At 36.0% G+C, this 15256-nt stretch overlaps 2 protein-coding genes across 3 annotated transcripts; one reads left to right on the top strand and one right to left on the bottom strand.

Annotated features, from left to right (window-relative positions):
• Window positions 1–28: 28 nt before the first annotated feature.
• nudt12 (nudix (nucleoside diphosphate linked moiety X)-type motif 12) lies at window positions 29–5405 on the bottom strand. 2 transcript variants are annotated; one of them, XM_060881402.1, is made up of 7 exons: window positions 5041–5405; window positions 4638–4778; window positions 3457–4028; window positions 3104–3271; window positions 2912–3025; window positions 2164–2363; window positions 29–1832 (listed from the first exon to the last, which is right to left on the bottom strand). In XM_060881402.1, the coding sequence occupies exons 2-7, from the start codon at window positions 4751–4753 to the stop codon at window positions 1722–1724; spliced, it is 1281 nt and encodes a 426-aa protein (XP_060737385.1). In that variant the 5' UTR covers window positions 4754–4778; window positions 5041–5405; the 3' UTR covers window positions 29–1721. The 2 variants fall into 2 exon arrangements, with proteins under 2 accessions (XP_060737385.1, XP_060737384.1); XM_060881401.1 differs by having other exon boundaries at window positions 4638–4855; window positions 5041–5404.
• A 5191-nt stretch (window positions 5406–10596) lies between these two features.
• On the top strand, window positions 10597–14761 carry LOC132853510 (GRAM domain-containing protein 2B). Its single transcript, XM_060881309.1, has 13 exons — window positions 10597–10803; window positions 11180–11299; window positions 11458–11545; window positions 11684–11753; window positions 11924–12027; window positions 12225–12320; window positions 12396–12467; window positions 12582–12662; window positions 12757–12871; window positions 12992–13070; window positions 13175–13279; window positions 13361–13442; window positions 13533–14761. The coding sequence occupies exons 1-13, from the start codon at window positions 10694–10696 to the stop codon at window positions 13569–13571; spliced, it is 1161 nt and encodes a 386-aa protein (XP_060737292.1). The 5' UTR covers window positions 10597–10693; the 3' UTR covers window positions 13572–14761.
• Window positions 14762–15256: the final 495 nt, after the last annotated feature.

Genomic DNA, 15256 nt, shown 5'->3' with positions numbered 1-15256 from the left:
TGCTGTGGTAAAAAAGGATTAAAAACACTTTGAGAGACAATCTTGTTTTATTCCACAATTAAAAGTGTATAAAATATGTCTCAATTAAACACACACATTTTTTAGCTTCTTTCATGATTTACTTTTAAACATTCAATAATGTTTAACACACTGTATAGAGTGACAACATTTATATTCAACAATTATATTCACTTTTTTGCAAAAAAAAAAGTAATTCATTGTGAAAATAATTGAATAGCGATGAAAATTTCTTTAGTTTGAGTCTGGATTGGAACATAAGGATTGGCTCTGTGACAGAATAGAGAATGGTTACCTTTGAAACTAGTGATGTATTGCCATTTTCTCACATTTATGGGCTAAATTACAGATGTAGTCATATTGACCCCATGGTAGTGTATAAAAGGTCCTCACAACATGAGTCTAAACATGAGTCTCACTTAAAAGCTGAAGATCCAGTCACATGCATAACCTTCTGATCTACAATTTCTTTTTGAATAACACTTGTCTTAGTTCTGCCCAGGAATGAGCCGTTCTGTGCATCAAATAACATCATATACCATGTAAGTATATGAATGCTAAATAAGACCCTTCCACCAACTCTGGTCACATTCCTCTGTGCAAGATAAGGTTATAATAAAAATGACAGGTGTATTATACCGCAACATCAATTCTTTTGGCAGGACTGTTGGATTAGGCCACAGCATAAAATGCTGTATCTGAGTGTAGTTAAAAAAAAATCTAAATTTAGCAAAAACTGTTTAAGTAAACATTTCATTTACCTGCACATATTCGCCAGGTAGATGCACACTTAGAAGAGTGTGACAAACATATAGTGAGTAAAATATATATGGGGTAACATTTGTAGTCTGGTGGGTAGAGGACAGAAACAAGTAGAAACATGGCCAGAATGTAGCAACACTTCTTGCATAAGCTGCTGGAAGTACTGCAGTATCTCCTGTTGTCTACATTATCTCTTTAAACATCAAGAGCACATATTAGAAATACAAATTTCACTTGACAGTTTATGTGCTTTGTAAACTAGTATATTAGCGCTCTTATATCCTGCACCTGCCACTGTAGTCTCAGTACATGCCCTATTATAAAAATTCAGCTTCAGTTTGCTCAAATACTCAAGCATTTATTAATGAAATAATTCGCTTGAAAGGATGTACCGCAGAGCCACTTGCCTTGTTTGGTAAAACAGATAAAGTAGATTTATGTGGCAGAATTTAGCAACAATGTCTTCTACCCCTTACTATTTCTGCTGGGGCAACTTGGGGATGTAGCTAATCGTTTTCATTTTATCTGTATAGCACTTTTAACAGTAGACATTGTCACAAAGCAGCTTTACATAAAGATATAAATTCAGGATATAATTCCTCAACAAAATAAGGCAGGAAAATAAGAATACCAGGACAGAATTGGACCTTTTATAGGCTACCCAGTCATAAACACAAGGAGATTACTGATTTTCTTTTGGTACTTTGCAAGAAAACAAGCAAAAACAATACACCAACAACTCTGAATGAATAAAAAGTAGTAGAATGTACAGTTATAAGCTTATTAGAATGTCAGTCTGGTCACTCGTAGCTATTTCTACAGCAGTAATACAATTTACTCATAATTACATTTATTAAAAGTTTTGGGGAAAGATGCATTTTTGGGTCTCTTCTCTAGTGAAAACACCTCAGTAATGCAAATACACTCTGGTAACATTCAGTTCAAAGGTTTGAGTTTATTCCAATCCAGTGTTTTACAAGATAATGGGCAATAGCTTGTCTTGGAGGCATGGAAAAAACCGCTTGGTGTCCTTTGACAAGAGCATCTATTACCTGCCAAATGTTTGAAGGTGTTAGGTTTGGCAAAGTTATACAAACATTACACTGCATGGACAGAATTCTCCAATTGATTTCATGCATTGTTTTACATTTTATTGCGTACTATATTTTATAGTGTGTACAAAATGTTTTTTTTAAGTGAATTCATTTGAGTTGTGTTTTGATTTCATAAAAAAATTGTTCATTTCTTGTATAAATAGTTACCTATGCAATAAAAGAGTATTTTACAAATGTGTTTTATTCATTTTTATTACCATTTAATTGCAGCTTAACTTAGCCCACTCATTTGTAGAAACAGTACAACAGTAAAAATTCAGACACTTACCTCTTGCCTTGTGAACCAGCGAGCATCTTCAATTTCATTTTCATCAACCTTTATGTCTGTAGACACTGCTACTGCAAAGCAACCAATCATGAGCGATGAAGGCATTGGCCATGGCTGGCAAGAGATATACTGGACAGGGCCAATAGTAACTCCACTCTCTTCTAAAACTTCTCTCCTTACTGCATTTTCAATGGTCTCCCCTGTTCCAACAAGCACAAACATTCTCTCATTTACAAGACCCTGAAGATGCTGACAGTATAAAAGCTAGCATAAATGAAAACACAAATATGCAGTGTTTCTACAGAACTATGCCCTTAAAAAAGAGCGCATTCTTGAAATCCCTAGAAATGCCTTTAGGTACTGTGTGTTCTGTTCATTTTGGGGTTTTTTTCTTCTTCTTCTTTTTTTTCATTGATTCATCCTAAGTAACTGATGTTGCCATGGATCCACAGCCAGTCCTGGGAAATCATACACTCTGGATGGTATGCCATTCCATCACAGAGCTCCAGTTACACATACGTTCACCTACATACATGTATGTATTTAGTAAGGTTGGAGAAAACCCTCACAGACATTTAGAGAACATCTATTGCTTCAAACTTTCAAAAATGTACAAATTGTCCTGTTGCCCCCAAAGAAAAGATTTAAAAGAAAAACAATAATATTTACTCTCACAAAAAAACCCAGAATCCTACATTTTGTAAAAAAAAAAAAAAAAAAAAAAAGGACCCTTCTGCTTTTTGTCTACCTGGTTCAATGAACCCAGCAAGACATGTAAACATTCCTGGAGGAAATGACTTCTTTCTTCCAAGTAGGCACTGATTTCCATCTGGATGAAGAACCAGCATGATCACAACAGGATCTGTAATACAAGAAGCCCATAAATTTGGTGATTCAAATCACAGTTGGATCTTATACATAGAAATAGAATATTACATACCAACTCTAGGGTAACAGGTATTGTGGATTCCCTGGAGACTCCTGCAGCCATCTGTCAAGCAGCTTCTTTTGTAACCTCCTTCATCCACTTTGGTCTTACCACCACAGGTTGGGCAGAAACTGTACCGGCTGTGCCATGCAAGAACAGACCTGGCTTGTGCAACGATTCCTGTGTATATAAAAGAAAAATATGCGTCTATGCAAAGTGAGTAGATTCATAACCTTTGGAATGGAAATTTTATTCAGAAAGTACCGTTTCTATCAGGTTACCCTTAAACATCATATATAAAATATGCAAAAGATGGAACACACTAAATAATACACTGCTTAGACCTAATCATAAGGATGTCCCACCTGCTTCATCTTCATTTAGCATTAGGAGCATTGGCATTGGCTTTGTAAGGAAGAAGCTGTTTGAAGCTGTGATCTTAAGACTTTCTGTAGGATTCTTCTTGGTGTTTAAAGCAAACCATGCAATATGTTCATCCTCCTTTGACACCAGTGAAGAAGGTGAACATTCCTGCTTTTCTACTCCCAGAAAAACAACCACTGTGTCACTGTTTTCAAGAACCTCTTTAACAGAGTCCCTTTCAAACCTGTACAATTTTAACTTATTCTGTATATCATTCATTACCTCTGGTTCTGTTGTAACAAAAGGGTCCAAGTTATGAAACACAATGAATACTGTTTCAGGAGAAGACTGTTTTGCTGAAAGCCATTCGGAATCAGTCCTTTTTTCACTCATTCTGTTGAGATATTCTTTACTGAAGTAAGTTGCATTGTCTGTAGATTTATTTCTTGGTTGAATCCCAGGAAGTGTGACATCCCCACTGCTAGCTAAGAAACGGGCAATGTGTCTGTGTCCCCAGAATTTTGCTATGTCATAAGCAGTTTGGCCTGATTTATTCGCCAAGTATTTATTACACCTGTTGACATGGAAAGTTCATGTTAATTAAGGGTGTTTACAATTGAGGGAGACATCAAATCAAAAGTTTAAATTCACTGTATATTATTTTATTTAACATTTTTATTCCAACAATGAGAGAGAGAGAGAGAGAGAGAGAGAGAGAGAGAGAGAGAGAGACAGATAGAGAGACAAAGAGAGAGACGGAGAGTGAGAGCGAGACAGAGAGCGAGAGAGACTGACAGAAAGAATAAGACAGAGTGTGACAGAGAGAGACAGAGTGTGAGAGAGAGACAGAGGCGCAGAGAGATAGAGAGAGAGAGAGAGAGACAGATAGAGAGACAAAGAGAGAGAGAGACAGAGAGTGAGAGTGAGACAGAGAGCGAGAAAGACTGACAGCAGAATAAGAGAGAGAGAGAGAGAGAGAGAGAGAGAGAGAGAGAGAGAGAGAGAGCCACACACATTGGAGAGCAGGTAATGTTTAGTGCCTTGTTTATAGGCCCAATACGGTCTCTCTTATAATGCTGCACGCTTCATGTAACTAACTTTAACATGTCATTATTACACAACTACCATCTATTACACAACTTTATTACACAACTACCATCTAGTTAAACTTTCACAAACTTACCCATTTAAAAGTAACGCTTTTACGACATCAAAGTGTCCGTTTCTCGCAGCCAACATTAATCCTGTCCATCCTTGTCTCCCACTTTCATTCAGCAGCTGACTGGAGTGAGAGATCATAGTGGACACGTTGGCCAGGTCTCCCCTGGAAGCACAATCCAGGAACCTTTCAACCATCTCATCCTTAGCAATCATCTGAACACTTGTCATATCTCTCAAGTACTGAAATCAAACAATAACATCATACAGAAATTCATTCATTACGTGGACGTTAAAATTAGAAAAGTATGTAGATATCTAGTCTCTAGCACGCAATAACAAAGATATTGTGCACTTTAACGTCAACTTATGACGGGATTCTTAAACATTTCAGTACTTGTTAGCATGTGTTTTAGAGTATTACTTACTTTAAGGTGATAGTATGTAGTTAGCAGAACTCTGACTAGTCTAAGTGGGTCTGTATTTCTAATAAAACGCGTTTAAAACTAGTAAAACAAACTTAGAACCTTCAAATCTCACACCAAAGTCCCAGAGAAAGCAAGACTCTACATGATATATGCTGGCAGAAGTAGGGTAGGAGTCAATAATTAACAGTCGTCTTCCTGCCCTACTCCCTAGTCTATAAAGAGCAGTATATCTTATGTTTTGATGAACGTCTAGGTTTTATCATTTGCACTCTAATTTATTGTATTGCGTTGTAGAATTTCGTGAATAAACCAGATATTCCACACTGTTTGTTTTATACGTGAAATCAAATAGGCAACACTCCCTAAATAGTGCACTATGTAGCAGATAGGATGTGATGTGCACAACAGGGTCAGCTGCAGCATGTTGATGATGTATGATCACGTGTATACATCACGTGACAAAGCAGCTCTATTACGTCCCGTATTGTTTTCTCTCTCTCCTTCCTTCTTTTTCCACTGTTCCGCCTTGCAGGTCCTGTGATTGGACGATTCGTCCGCCAGTCATCGTTTCTCAACCCACTCCTAGAGCCAATCCGGTGTTACTGGCCAGGTATAAAGACCCGGATGTGACACGTTGACTTTACCTGGTTGTTTGCGCACCAGCTCTTGTTGATTTGCCTTTGCTTATTTCCATTTCCGTTTTAAGTGTTGTGTGTTAAGTTTTCACTGTGAACTCTACGATGCTGCTATCGATGTCTATGCTGTGACTCGACTCTCAGTTTAAGGGTGCTTATTCCAGTCCTTCTCCGATACATAGTGATTGGGACCAGATTAGTATGTCACGTGACTTACATTTCATCACGTAGAGGAAAAGTGTTTAAACACACTAGGTTACGAGCGGATGCCAATCCCTGTACTCCCTGTGTTATTAGGCAGCGTAGATAGCGGCGTTATACGCTGAAGATGTTTCTTTTCTATTTTCTTCTGTTTAGCTTAGTATTTGCATCTGGGATTTGGTTAATGTTTGTTTGAGTTCTATTTTTTAGCAACGCTCTTGTTTTAGCAACCCTCACTTTGTTATCGTTATCTTGTGTTTGTAAATAGGCATTTTGAATTTATTTATTTATTTATTTATTTTTTTGGTTCACTGATTATGGTATTATTGGATGGTTTTTGTTTTCGGATTATTTTTACTAAAAAGCAAACCAGACTCAGCTTCCGTCTCTGCCTGTTTTCTTGAACACGCACCACACTTCACCAATAGAACAAAGGTTTTCTTTTGACCACATCTTAGTAACTAAATTTTCACGTGTTACGTCCTCGTATCCTCTAGGCTCATAGTGAGACGTAACAAGCTCGTTGAGATTCTGTTTCTTGGTTCAAACGCGCACTCTGGTGGTTATAGAAGACATCAATTTTAACCAGTTCTTTGTGTAGCATCAAGTCAAGAGAATCTAAGAAAAGACATTTTCGCCCAGACAAACACTCTCTACACTACACTGTTAGAACACTTAAAAAAATACTGTATATAACTTCTGTACAATTATAGTGTGTGTATATACACAATGTATAATTGTACAGATGTTAGAGTTTTTATTTATATATTAGTGGACTTGCTTATTCAGCTTACACATTCTTTGTCATAACCTAATAACCTTCTACTTGTTGTTCCTTTACAAGAGTGTTTTTTTTTTCCTCCCCCAGTGCCATAGCCTTAGAACCATTTACTTGTACTTTTCAACAATGCCACATCCCTTTACTGCTATAGCCTTTATATTTATTCACTGTATATATGTTTACATATACAGTGATGCCTCGAGATACGAGTTTAATTCGTTCCGTGACCTTGCTCGTATCTCAAAGTGCTCGTATCTCAAAACAATTTTCCCCATTTAAATGAATTGAAATCCCATTAATCCGTTCCAGCTCGCAAAATTCCACTCCAGTTGTTTGTTTTTGAATATGAAAAAATGTACAGTACATGTATTTATAAATGACAAATATTGTATAAAAACATACAGTAATAAAAGAGACTGTTAAAATAATCTGGTTTTACTTTACGGAAGATGCGCACGGAGGTTGAAGGAGGAGTAAACAGGCGGAATTTTGTCTCGTACGTACACTTTCGCTTTCGTTCACTTATTCGCTACTGTACACTCTTAATGCTACTTTATACTTAAATGGAACTTAACTGAACTTCACTAAAATTAACGAACTTAAATCAAGCATCGCGTTAGTTCTGGCAGGCCACGTCGTCAAGCGTGCATCAGCTGTTAATCAGCTGTCCACGACGCGCACCAATCCGGTTACGACATCCATATTACCGACCATTTAAATTCCCATTCATAGAGCCGCTCTAGCGCTTCGCTGCTGCCGCGATCTAAACTCCCTCCTCCAACCCCGACTCCACCACGCCGGAACCTGTGTTCCTTGTGCCAGTTTACGTCATAAATCTCCACATATTTTTCTCTCTCCCTCTCTATTTATTTATCCATTCATTTATTACTTTCCAAAAACGCGTAAGCGGGCATATCTAATACTATGCATGATTAGTGGTTCTGTTATACGGGGGGTTTATTCTATTTTCTAGTCGCTTCTCTCCCAGCTCTGACCACGCATGCGCACGGACGGGTGCGTGGGTTTTTGTCCAGAACAGAACCATACCGCCAACACTAACTGTATGCATATCATCTAATAAATTCTTTACATTAATTTTGCTTAATTTTCTTCATCGCTTTTCTCTTCACTTGTTTTTGCCTTTTTTGTCACTCTTTCCTCACTAACATCTGCCGGTCGTTTTAATAAAAACCTGTCCGGTCGGCATATCAGATGCGGTGTAGTTAAGTAAAATTTTTTTAAGGGATTCAACTCTCCAAAACGGATCCGAAAATTACGGATCCTCAGATGGTCGGTACCTCACGCAGCGCCTTTACGACTCTCCATACGAAATGAATGACTTCCGTTTTATCAACCGTCGTTTGTCACGTGCAGTGGAAAGGCGGCTTTAACCGAGTGAGACGCGGGAAGCTGAGGCGGGGGAAACTAAAAAATTTGCTCGTATATCAAGACAAATTTGGTCGAATCACAGCTCGTATCTCAAAAAATTCGTATGTCAAAGCACTCGTATCTCGATGCATCACTGTATACCTATATATCGCTGTACATATGCCACATATTTATTTGCACTTGTCTATTTGCACAATTGCTACTCTTTGCACTTCTGGTAGATGCCAAACTGAAATTTGTTGCTGTGTACCTGTACTATGCAATGACAATAAAGTTGTATCTATCTGTCTGACTGTCTAAATGGATAAAATTTATCACATTTTATCTGCCTTTACATTATTCATTGAAATGTCTACTAAGTTGTGAGTGTATTATTTAAATTAAATTACCTGGCCTCATCTTCAATACAAGCACATCGTATGTCACATGATTCCAATGTGTGGGTTAAACAGCTTTTTGTGGTTTTGGGAAAACAGCTTTTCTAGCATCAGATGTTTTTTATGAACTGACATATAACAGATGGTAAATGGCCTTAATGACTTAAGCATGATGAAGATTTGCACTGTTCAAAGGTTTGCAGAAAATTATGGAAATCCTCCAAGAGAATATTGATTGGCGATCATGTAAAGGAACAGCTTGTGGAACAGTGAGGTCAATGGAAAAAGAAGAAAAAAAAATTAGAGCGCTGACTACCAGTAAAACCTATAACACCAATGAGTAGACGTGATCGGACAACATTGGTCAAGATTAGGAACAGAAAAGCATGTCCCCAGTTGGCTTAGAATCATTAGACATTGTATGAAACAAGGTTAAGCTGGTGCTGGGTCTTGAACCCATAAATCTGATGCTAACCCACAGCCACTGAACCAAGATCATTCACTGCTAAAATTGAACTCCTCTCATATAAGTACATGCACATTACAACTAATATAGTCACTGCATGTGCTTTAGGGAAAGCGTGAACACAGACAACTGTATATTTTTGAGTAGCTACTCATTCATCACAGGGTAGCGTAACAATCTTGAATGATAGCACCATCTACACTTTTCCACATAAATAAAATTAAAAAGATGCCCTCAAGCAGTCCCTCCAAGATATTGTGATTTTGCTGTCACAAAAAGTAACGCAAAATCAAGCAAACTCCACAATATTCAAAGAATATTTACTGCAGATTTGGATAAAGACATGCCATGTGGTATCATCATGAGGCACATACAACCAAAGCATGTGTGTCAAACATGAGCAAAGGCATCAGAGAAAGTAATTAGCTGTGTGTCTTCACTGGTAGTATTTTAAAAGAATATCCTTTGCTTGCTATTTTAACAGTTCAAGTAGTTTTCCACAGAAAAAACACACAAAAGCCCCACAATCTGCAGCATATTCAAGCCTTTTTTGCTGCAAACAATTACGAAAAACTGCACAATTGTTTAGTGTCACTATGACAGGAAGGTCATCTGAGTCTCTTTTCCCTCCATCACAGACATTTACATCACATAGTGTATCCAGAACCCATCAGCATTTTAGATAACCCCATGCACCCCTACACAAACTCTTCACCTTGCTACTGTCTGGAATTAAGGTATCAAAGCATTCAGGCCCTCAAAACCACACTGTGTTTCAGCTAACAGTTTCTTCCCCCAAGCCATCAGACCCCAAAATACCCAGAGACTGGACTGACACCAACACCCTTGGCTCCTGGTCATAGGTAGCTGTGACATTCATATTTTTAATCTCTCAACAACTGGACAAACATTTTACTGTTGCATCAGAAGTGATGTTATTTAACAGTGAAAAATACATATACAAATACATATCTGTGCCCTACCCAGTTGTAGCACTTAGAGGTATACATTTTCCATCTTGGGGAAAGTAATGATTGTTTATAGCTATACAAATGATTGTGTATAGCTATACATCAACAACATTAAATGTAAACTGAAAAATGTATGATGTTCAGAATGTGAGTTTAAAGGAAACTCCCATTTGTAACAGCTTTCTGCTTCTCATCATATTATGTTCATCATTATGTCATCATTTATTTGTCACGTACACAATATGTAGTGAAATGTTTGTACAACTGTATTCCCACCAGAGTTAAACAAGAGTTAAATAAATTGCATTACAGTTTTGAGGTAGCGTTGAATGTATATAAAAATAAAATTTAAATGATTTTCAATTAAGTATTTTGTGAAAAAGTTGAATAAAATGAATCAAAGGATTTATGTTACAGTGCAAATGAGCTGAGCGCTATAATGAGCAGAATGTGCAATATCATAATAAGCGTAAACACATTCGCCCACTATCAGAAATTCCACATTCTAGCTACTTAGATATTTTAGATATATACAGTTATCATATATTTTATATAATAAAGACCTATAGTCATTTATCATTTGCTCTCTACATGTACCCTATACGTGACAAGGCACCCACTGAGAATTTAATAACATGAGAATGCTTTGCAGAATTGTAACCTTTACTCACAGTAGCCACATCAGTGTTTGTAGTTTTAGAGAAGCAAACAAATCACTTATTAACTCCCTGTGTTTGGGTCAGAGACCTCCTCGCTGACTAAAATCTGACAATACAGACGAAGCTTTGCAAATAATTTCATCAAGGGAGAAGAATTATTTTAGACATTTTTAGATGGAAAAAGCTTTTGGTTGTGATGACACTGCCCTCAGAAGCAGCAGCAATACTGACAGACCAACATGTCCTGTTTTACCCAGTCAACTTAACGAGCATGTACTACAATGGTAAGTTCATGTTGTGTTTACTTTTACATGCCTAGATTTTTTATAGATGTATTATAGGTAAAATGAATACATTTCACAAGAGAAAGCTAACATAACAATTAACAACAATGTCATTCTGCTAAGTTAATAGATCAAGTCATTACAATTTATTAGATTCCTGAGAGCTAATTTGAAATGGGGAGCAGATACTACAAGACTACAAGACATTTAAACATATACATTTAATAATAATAAAAATAATAAATAATATGCAAATATATGTTTTCAACTATTTAATGCAAGCTGTCACTTTTCCATTTTTAAACATGATTTTATTACATTTTTTATGATTATTATTATTTGTTACAATTTCTGGTGGGTTTTTTTTTTTTGTAAGTCATAGTACTGAAAATGGGACAGTGGAGAACTCAAGGAGAATAATGAAATCAAACATGTCCATATCAATGGACAGTCAATCTGAAATCTTGGAAAGAAGAGGAAAACCAACACTAATTAGGTAAAGGCTGCATGACTATACTATTTTCAATAAGCAACTATTTTCATATAATGTAGTTGACTGGTTATGTGACATAATGTTAAACTTTATATATCATGACTTGTAATAACACATATACAATTATTTGTTTTATTTCCTTTTTGATTTTTTTGGTGCAGGTCCAAAACATTTGATCCCTCATTATTGTCACATGTCCAATGTGACATTGAGTCAAAGACTGAAAGGAAGAAGCAGCACAGCTGCCATGTTAGTGACTATTTGTATAAATTATGGTGAACATGGTTTAATTAAGTTAATTATTTTTTTCATTATATTCAACAAGCAGATTTATGCACTTTTTGTCAAGTAAGTTGTGTTGGTTGATGGTATTTTCCTCTGTTTCAGTTTCATCGAACAAATACCCAATACCACAAACTTTTCAAAGATATTAGTGAAAATGAGTTGCTGAAACAAAGTAAGCAAACAGTATTAACAATTAACAGTATGAATACATACAAAGTAAAAGACTTGCTTTGTTTTCATGTTGTCTGTGATATTGAGATCATTTTCAGCACTTAATAAATATAAATGTCTTTTTTTAACCTAGTAAAAATATTGAGTGTTTAGCATGTATTCTGTCCATAGGTTACACATGTGCACTGCAGAAAGATATTCTTTACCAAGGGAGACTTTTTGTGTCTGATAACTGGATCTGTTTCCACTCCAAAGTTTTTGGTAAAGACACAAAGGTATTCAAATACCATATACAGATACTGAAATACTGAAAAAAATACTGAAACAAATGTTATCATAATGTTAGTTTGTTTTACATTTAGCTTAACGAAAGAAATGTGACCATTTTTAACCCTGTGTTTTTTTTTTCTTATTGTATTCTGTACGTCAATATTTTTAACTATAACCTAACTGGAGACGTTACATGTTCCAGATTGCCATTCCAGTTATATCTGTATCAGTAATAAAGAAAACTAAAACTGCAATCTTGGTACCAAATGCATTGATTATTGCCACAGCACTTGAAAGGGTAAGATTGATTTAATTTGAGTATTAAACAGCTAGTGCGCACTGAATTTTAATGAAGGTTTTAATGGTTTTACAGTATGTTTTTGTGTCATTCCTGTCCCGAGACGCAACATACAAGGTTTTGATGTCAGTGTGCTCCAATTTGGATGTGAGTTCCAGACACAGTATAGTTTAAAATTTCTTTTAGTCTTTTAGCATGTAATACACCACAAGTTAATATAATCATACTAATGGCTTGCATCTTGTGTTTATTTTGTCACAGGACAAGTGTCTAGGAAACAGCCCTGTTCCCCATTCCTCTGCAGATGGCAATTATACAGTATCACCTTCCTCACTTCCCATGGTAACTAAGCACCACTTTTTCTAGAAGTCTTAAATCTCACTCTGTATTTGTCATATTTAAGATCCCACAGTTGTCTTGCTTTTGGAACTGGCAGAATTATGCAGCAGATTTGTCAGATTTGGATGGCCCAGTGGATCAAAGAAGACAAGAAATCGGATATAGCAGTAGCTCAGACTCTCCAGATTCACCGTTATATAAGAAAATTGCAGGTTAGTTTATTTCCTTAGGTGTCTTTAAAAATATTGATGGAATATGTAGTATGTGACTATTTGTATTGTTATATAACAACATTACACAATTGACAAAAAGTGTTTTTGTCCATCCGTAAGAACACAAACGGAATGTTTTTGACAGTAAAACCCAGAGACCAAGCTTGTTAAATGTTCTTCTGATGGTGTATCTATTTCTGTGAGTCATTTATATTTGTTATTTTGCTTAATTCAAATATATAAAGTTGACAAAAATATAAAAAATTACAAAAAAGGTTAGTTTTTGGTTCAAAATTCTTACAGAATCTGCATTTTGATGATGTCTTCGTGTTACATGGCTTACAAGATCATATATTTGGAAAAGAGGCTGAACTCTATAGGCTCTATGGCTGAATTAACACATTCTGGGTAAGATAATTCCATCAATGCCCAGTTTTTTATTAGGATGAACTAAAATTTTCTTGATCCGTTTGGATGTGTCAATTACAGAGATGAATATAACTGCATATTCTCTGAGGATACTTCTAGCATCTACTCTGCTGTGTCCATTAATCTTGTGAAGTTGGAAAAGGTACTTACTGGACCATCTGAAAATAAGAGATTGCTTCTCCTCAAACTACATGGTGTGTGCTAATATGAGTAATCTTTCTTTGCTCTACAGATTCAGAGAGGCCTAAAGAAACTCTTGGATGAGACTTAGTGATGTATGTTTATTCCTTAGATCTCAGTCACCACAAGGGGCTGAGATCTTTACCTGGTGTACCAGTCACTGTCATTGCGAGTTTTAGCCATGATAGGACTAAAGATTATGGGCAGTGTTTTCCTGGACATAATAAAATAAAGCTTAGTTTTTATTCCTAAACCTGGAATACTTTGTACACTCAGAATACCACCCAAGTAGCAATTCTGTTGTGCAACTCTTTTCTTATTCCCTCACTGAAAGCATAGCAGAAGTGGGTTAAATTCTGTAATTCAACAAAAATGGTTTGAAAGGCTTAGGTTGAAACTACAAAAAACATTTATTTTATCCTTGCATGTGCTAGAAAAGCACAATGATAAACCAGAGTGATTTGAAATTACAATGCATCATCAAATTTAAAACATCTCACCTCTTAGCTGAACCACTTCCACATCCATGTCAGTGGAGTCTCATTTCTGAACATGATACGAACTGAGCTTGCTAGTAACTTTAAAGTAAAGTTAAATTGGTCGCTATATGAAAAATTGTAGATGCCACATTAAAATACATTAGTGAATCTAATAACGCTATTGTCCAGATTCAGTTATAAAGCATTCCAGGTGTATGGAGAAATGCTAATATAATGTAGTATAAAATGCTGACATTATTGCTTGTAACTTGTTTTTTTTTTTTTTCATTTAATCACATATCATAAATTTGACTTGTTGAAGACATCATATATTTTTGTACTATGTCACAGCTTCTGTAAATACCTTATAATTTTATCTGTGATGCCAATATTTTGATTCTGTCATGTCAAAGCCAGAATCAGGGCCACACTATAACAGAAGGAACACAACCCACCTACAGTACAAACATGGTCACCACAACACAACACCCAGCACACATGGACTTTCACCATCCTTCTAATCATGTTCTAACTGAACTCAGTCATGAACCAGACAAAAGTACATACACAACACAACAGTTCACTGTGAATTATATACTCTGGCTCCTTGTTACTAGTCATTACCAAGCCTTTAGATATATTGATACTGATATGCTGAATTTTTCTGTTTTTTTCCAGTTTTTGATCCTTGTCTTGATTTGTTCACACTGTTTGAAAATCATCTGACTATTAACTGTTTCCTGTTTTGTGTTTGCATCCTAATTCGGATTTGTTTTGAAGCTTATTAAATGAAGCTGTTTATACCTGCTCTTGTGTCCGTCCCTGCTGCCTGACAGATTAAGCCTAATTTCTCAAAGAAATACAGTAGTTTCAGTAGAAGAGAAGCAGGTTTTTATACACCATCACACTACTTGTTAAACTAGTAATAATATCAATTATAATTATAATCAATAATCATTCAGTTTAGTCATTCAGAATTTCATTAACCAGAAGTGCAAGTTCCAAGTTCCAAGCACTTCTTCTTAAATCACAGCGTCTTACCAATACAGTACAGTATAATCTTAGGATTTGCATAGTTTTCAGCAAATGACTCAGGTATTTGAAGACATGCTCAGCAAACAGCTAGTAATTTTGGAGGATCATGTAATGATGTGGGGGGGTTACAACTAGTTGGAAGTTCAACTGATATAAAAACAACTGTAAATAAAAGCAGAAAAGGGAAATTTTCACAGAACCAACACCTCCTTTTTAGGGAACATACTCTCTAGGAAAGAGCTTAATACATGTTAATGAGCTT

Source organism: Tachysurus vachellii, chromosome 11 (assembly GCF_030014155.1).
Source record: "Tachysurus vachellii isolate PV-2020 chromosome 11, HZAU_Pvac_v1, whole genome shotgun sequence".
Lineage (NCBI taxonomy): Eukaryota > Metazoa > Chordata > Actinopteri > Siluriformes > Bagridae > Tachysurus > Tachysurus vachellii.
Note: the sequence above shows the minus strand (reverse complement) of the source record. Positions and strands in the feature narration are given on the sequence as shown.

Coding starts and splice junctions, on each gene's coding strand:
- nudt12 (XM_060881401.1), bottom strand. CDS start 4,843: ATGACAAGTGTTCAGATGATTGCTAAGGATGAGATGGTTGAAAGGTTC. Junction 4,029..4,637: donor AAAGCGTTACTTTTAAATGG/GTAAGTTTGTGA, acceptor CCATGTCAACAG/GTGTAATAAATACTTGGCGA. Junction 2,364..2,911: donor TGCTGGGTTCATTGAACCAG/GTAGACAAAAAG, acceptor TTGTTGGAACAG/GGGAGACCATTGAAAATGCA.
- LOC132853510 (XM_060881309.1), top strand. CDS start 10,694: ATGGAAAAAGCTTTTGGTTGTGATGACACTGCCCTCAGAAGCAGCAGC. Junction 11,754..11,923: donor AAATGAGTTGCTGAAACAAA/GTAAGCAAACAG, acceptor TTCTGTCCATAG/GTTACACATGTGCACTGCAG. Junction 13,071..13,174: donor CTGATGGTGTATCTATTTCT/GTGAGTCATTTA, acceptor AAATTCTTACAG/AATCTGCATTTTGATGATGT.